General features: G+C 36.1%; 1 protein-coding gene across 1 annotated transcript in view; it reads left to right on the top strand.

Moving 5' to 3' along the window:
- DNAH6 (dynein axonemal heavy chain 6) overlaps nucleotides 1–6,000 on the top strand; it is a 302,446-nt gene that overhangs the window by 150,484 nt on the left and 145,962 nt on the right. Inside the window, exons 34-35 of the mRNA XM_012811001.2 lie at nucleotides 3,236–3,791; nucleotides 4,571–4,693. Coding sequence (XP_012666455.1) covers nucleotides 3,236–3,791; nucleotides 4,571–4,693 — 679 coding nt within the window. The remainder of the gene's footprint in view (nucleotides 1–3,235; nucleotides 3,792–4,570; nucleotides 4,694–6,000) is intronic.

The raw sequence follows: 6,000 nt of genomic DNA, 5'->3' as shown, positions 1-6,000 counted from the left end.
TTCTTGAGATACTTTGCTAAGAAGAATATGTTCCAGCTCCATCCATGTAAACATGTAAGAGGTAAAGTCTCCATCTTTCTTTAAGGCTGCATAATATTCCATGGTGTACATAAACCACAATTTATTGATCCATTCATGGGTCAATGGGCACTTGGGCTTCTTCTATGATTTGGCATTTATTGGTTTCTTTGATTCAGTTTGAGATCTTCCTGGTTTTTTATCTAATGAATAATTTTTTATTGAAATCTTATTTTAGGGATTATAAGATTCTGGATCTTATTTATGTATTGGATCTTATTTAAACTTGTTTTATCTGGCTTCTTCTGATGCTACATGAACAGGAGAAGTTAGGAATGCAACCTTTTTACTATCAGGTGGGGATAGAAGTCCAGGTTCCCGACTCTAACTGCACTGATACCTGATGGGGGCAGAGAGGGACTCCTCATCACTACTGTGTAGACCTGGGAGCTGCAGGTCTCAACTAGGCCTCCACTAATAATATCCCAGATATGAGTACCTTTCTACTATTCTCCCTGCTACCTTCACTGATACCACAGAGGAAGACAGCCTTCCAACCACTAGGCAGTGGTAAAAATTAAAAATCCTGATTCTCTACTTGGTCTCCTCTGACAACACACCATCAGGGAGAGGGAGGGATGTCTCATTACTCCTGAGTGGGAGTTGGAAATCCAGACCTCCTCTGATATAGTCTCTGCTAACACCATAGAGGGCATCATTATTTTCCAGTGGGGATGACAGTCCTGGATCTCTACTTGGCCTTCTCTGACACCATCAAGGAATGAGAAGAGGTAGTAGGGAGATTCATTAAAACCTGACTAGGGCAGAATTCTAAGCTTTCCACTTAGGCTCTGCTTGTGTGAGTGGGAGTAGAGACCACAGGTTTTATTCTATGATGTTTGGTTGGAGTAAAAAAGTTACTGCTTATAAGTTTCCTGTCTTACTGTGCTGCCCCTTTTCTGTTTCTTTGGTTAGACAGAATAAGTTTTTGATGGGCCTTTTCTTTTATTCTGTGCCCTTTGGCATTTCTGGATTGCCAGAATGTAAAAGGTAAAAAGAAACCAGAGACTCACCGCCATGTCATCACCTGGGTCTGAGGGTACGTAGCTAGTCTGCCTTCTCTCCACCAAATATAAGAATTCTTTTATATTTGTTTTACACATAATGTATAGGGGCTTTAGGTGTATTTAATGGGAGGAATAATGAGAAGTAAGTCTACTCCATCTTACTGGAAAGAGAAGTTGGTCAATACTTTTAAAATTATCTTTAATGCATTTGTTTTTGCAGCTGTTACTTTTTAAATTAGTACTATATCATGAACATCTTTTTTTCATGTTAGTATATATGCATGAATCTAATTTCTTTACTGCTGCTAGATTACTGTTATGTAACTTGGTACTTTGAGACATAGTAAACCTATCAAACTACTTTGATGTGAAAGATACTATATATGGACATGCTGTATAAATTCTCAATTGTTTTCTATTCCAATGGTGAACATTTCTCTACATATATCTTTGTACACTTGTGACATTTCTACAAGGAAGATTTTCTAGAAGCAAGTTTCCTGGCTCATATCATTTGCATATTTTTGTTTTAAATATTCTATCAAGTTGTTCTCCAAACATATTCTACCCTTTTATATTTATAAATTGTTTTGTAAAGGGGCCTAGTTCTCCTTAAATGTTTTAAAGAGAGACCAAATGTGGTAGCTCATTTTAATTTGCTTTTCTTTAATGGTTAGTATTCTTAAGCATCTTTTCCTGATAATACTCTGGATAGGAGGTTGAGAGTACCTCATTACTATTCTCCCTGTGACTATTTATATTTATTCATCTTAGAATAATCTATTTTATTCTTTTAATTATTAATTTATAAGAACTTAATTTCTCTAAGTCTCTCACTGATTCTTTAAATTTGTGCATAAAGCCTTTGATTTCATGGAAAATTGTTTTTGCCTGTTTGTTTTTGGGTTTTTTACCATATCAACATTTTTTTTTTTTGAAACAGAGTTTCATTTTCTCACCCTTGGTAGAGTGCTGTACTGTCATAGCTCACAGCAACATCAAACTCTTAGGCTCAAGTGATTCTCTTGCCTCAGCCTCCCAACTACCTGAGACTACAGGCGCCTACCACAACGTCCAGCTATTTTTAGAGATGGGGGTCTCACTCTTGCTCAGGCTGGTCTTGAACCTATGAGCTCAGGGCAATCCACCTACCTCAGCCTCCCAGAGTGCTAGGATTACAAGCATGAGCCACTGTGCCCAGCCCCCCCATCAACATTTTTTTTTACAGTTTTAGATTCCCTCTTTTTCTTAGAAACACCTTCTTACCACAATGTTGCAAAATTCATTTTTTATATATTTATCTAGTACTTTTGCCTTTTTTTTTTTCTTTTTTGGAGACAGAGTCTCACTTTGTCAACCTCAGTAGAGTGCTATGGTGTCACAGCTCACAGCAACCTCCAGCTCTTGGGCTTAGCCCATTCTCTTGCTTCAGCCTCCCAAGTAGCTGGGACTACAGGCGCCTGCCACAATGCCCAGCTATTTTTTGTTGCAGGTTAGCAGGGGCCGGGTTCAAACTCATCACCCTTGGTATATGGGGCCAATGCCCTACTCACTGAGTCATTTATGCAAAGTCTTTACTGTATCTCAAATGTATTTGTGTGTATAATGCAAGGTAAGAATTCAGCTTCTTTATGTCCGTGGAAATATTCTATATTAACTGTTTCTTATAGAAGCAGTCAACTTCTCCCCTACTCCTCTTTTTGCTACGACTAATTTCTATTTGTATTTCCATTTTGTTTTCCTGAATATTCACATATAGTTATAGGTATATATAAATGCTTTTAGGAAAAGTTTGAGATTTAAATAATTTTAAGATAAATTTATAAATGTATCATCTTCCATATGTTTGGTACTATGCCATATACTGTGGGCAATACAGATACATAAGAGATATTTCTTGCCCCTAGGAAGCTCCTTATATTATTGAGAACATTGGTCTACTATGCAGGAGCCAAATAATATCATACAAAGTATCAGACAAATGATAGATGCCAGTATAGCACATAAGAACAGTCTAATATTATATATGTTCAGAAGAAAAGGAGATTATTAGAAAAAATAAGACTCATATTTAATCAATGAATTATAACTAATATGGGAAAATATCAATGACCAAGGGTTACTAATTGATTTTATTTTTGTTTCATCAGTGGAATCATATCTGACCTTTTTCCTGGAGTTCAAATTCCAGAACATGATTATGGCATTTTGCAGTCAACAATTGTGGATGTCATGAATGGACAAAATCTTCAGCCTGAGATATGTATGGTTAAAAAAGTGATACAGTTATATGAGACTATGCTGGTAAGGCATGGTGTTATGTTAGTCGGGCCAACAGGAGGTGGCAAGACCACAGTTTACCAAATACTAGCAGAAACTTTAGGGGATTTACGAAAACTTGGTGTAGACAATCCCTTTTACCAACCAGTTAAAACATATGTTCTCAACCCTAAGTCAATTACAATGGGTGAGTTATATGGTGAAGTTAACAACATAACCTTGGAATGGAAAGATGGTTTGATGGCACTTAGTGTCCGAGCAGCTGTGAATGATACTTCAGAAGACCATAAATGGATCATTAGTGATGGGCCAGTGGATGCTCTTTGGATTGAAAATATGAATACAGTGTTGGATGATAACAAGATGCTTTGCCTGGCTAACAGTGAGAGGATTAAACTCACACCTCAAATTCACATGCTTTTTGAGGTAAGAGTATACCTTACTATGAAGTAAAATAATTTGTTAAATTGGCATATTATCACTAATTTTTTTCTCATGGTGATGTATCATTTGCTATCTATAATGTCTACCATGGTGTTATGTTTGCTTACTAAGTACTTATTAATTTATCCTTTTGTAAAACATGGTTAATTCTTTCAATCAATGTCTCTCAAATATTCCTGTCTCTATAAACAGGAAATACAATAAATTCTGGCTTCCCCAATATTTGTTTTCCCTTAGAGAGAGATGTGTCTCTATGTGTGTGTATGTGACTTTACATAATTTAAAATACTTTCTAAGTTAAAAAAAGTTACATTTAATATGGATAAATTATGAATATTTGATAAAGTCTCAGAACACCTATAAAACATTCTAGGGAATACCACTCCTGTTCTATTCATTCATCAAATGATGACTGAATTTCTATGATGTGCTAAGTATTAGGCCACGGATTCAAATACAAAAAAGAAAGGGAGAGAAGAGAGAAGCAAAGAGAAGAAAAGGAAAAAAAATCACCTATTCCTGCTCACAGGATTTGACAGTACCCTTCTATACTCACTGGCTTTTTTTTTCACCTTATGCATCACTTAACTTTCCTTCTCCATTTCTAATTGCTTACTGTTCTCCTACTCTCTTCTACGTAAAGCCTTTCAGTATGAACTTAAACTTTAAAGTATGAATCATTTTTAAAATGTGAATATTGAAGTTGGAGGCATAAGGAAGTATCACATTACTGTTTCCTGTTCAACTTTCTGCAACTCTAGGTGCAAGATCTAAAGGTCGCCTCCCCTGCAACAGTCAGCCGATGTGGAATGGTGTTCGTGGATCCTGAAGAACTGAAATGGATGCCTTATGTTAAAACTTGGATGAATGGAATTTCTAAAAAAGTAAGTGCAACCAGATATTCCCTGATATTTGAATCTGTCAGGCTCACATGCCCTTGAGTGCACAAATAGCAAAAAAAATAAAGCCTCACTGTACTTAACTGAGGAAATCCCATCATTTAACCTAGTCTTTCCTCCTAAAACTTTCTGGAACCCTCCAGGAATGTTTATATATGCTCTAATCTGTCCTCATTATGTGTTACCTCCCCACTGCCAGTCTGCCCCCTGCCTGCTCTGGCTTCTCCACAGACTGGCTCCTCTCAAGTACAAACACAAGCTACTCCTTGTGTCCCTAAAAACACAGCTAGAATAGGCCAAGGCATTGAAGAAGATATTTCAGAAGGCTTGGGAGTAATGAAAGGGAGTCACTATGGAAAAAAACAAACAAAAACAAATTTAAATCCAGATACTGACTGTGTTATTTTTAGATTATAGGAGCCCCTAACACTTCTGAGAGCCAACGAAAAAAGAAAATCAGTAATTATACTTGTAAGACCCAAGACACATTCTAACCTTGGGGGTACAATTCTACCCAAAGTGAAGGAAACATTATGCATTATGACTCAGAACAAGTCAGTTTCATGCTATTCTCTATACTCCCCCTCTATTCTAAAATAGGATGTTTCTCTTTACCTTAGCTTGACAAGTGGTCCTGCAAGGTGTTCCTAGCCCCATAGCCCATCCTCCACTCCAAGGAAACCATTTCTCTGCCTATTCCTTTCTAAAAATTAATTAGAAAACTATTGTTTTCCTTATTTTTATGCATCAAAGTTTTATAAATATTGTGCTTTAGTCTCAGAGTATCTTATTAAAGACAATAATTCTCAGAATTGAAAATTTATAAGGGTTTACCTTAACATTTTAAACTTTCCTAAAGTTTGCTGCCTTTCTAAGTTAACAGAATTTATTATACTTAGAACAATTTTAGGTTTATAGAAAAAGTGAACAGAAATGAGAGTTCTCATGTACTCCTTATCTCCCAAACACGGTTTCCCTTATAATTAATTGTGTAGATGTGATACCTTTGTTAAAATTGGTGAACTAATATTCATAAATTAAAGTCCATAGTTCATGTTAGGGTTCACTCTTTGTATTATATAAATTATGGGTTTTGAAAAATACATAACGTCATGTTTCCATTATTAGAGTATCATGAAAAATAGTTTTGTTACTCTAAAAGTCCTCTAAGCTCCACCTGTTCCATCCCCTCCTTTCCATCCCCTAACCCCTGGCAAACCTTGATGTTTTTACTGTCCCTGTCATTTTGCCTTTTCCAGAATGTGATACAGTTAGAATCCTAAAGTACATAG

Source organism: Otolemur garnettii, unplaced genomic scaffold (assembly GCF_000181295.1).
Source record: "Otolemur garnettii isolate 467f Iridium unplaced genomic scaffold, OtoGar3 scaffold00147, whole genome shotgun sequence".
NCBI classification, from domain to species: domain Eukaryota; kingdom Metazoa; phylum Chordata; class Mammalia; order Primates; family Galagidae; genus Otolemur; species Otolemur garnettii.
This window is presented reverse-complemented; position numbering and strand designations above follow the sequence as displayed.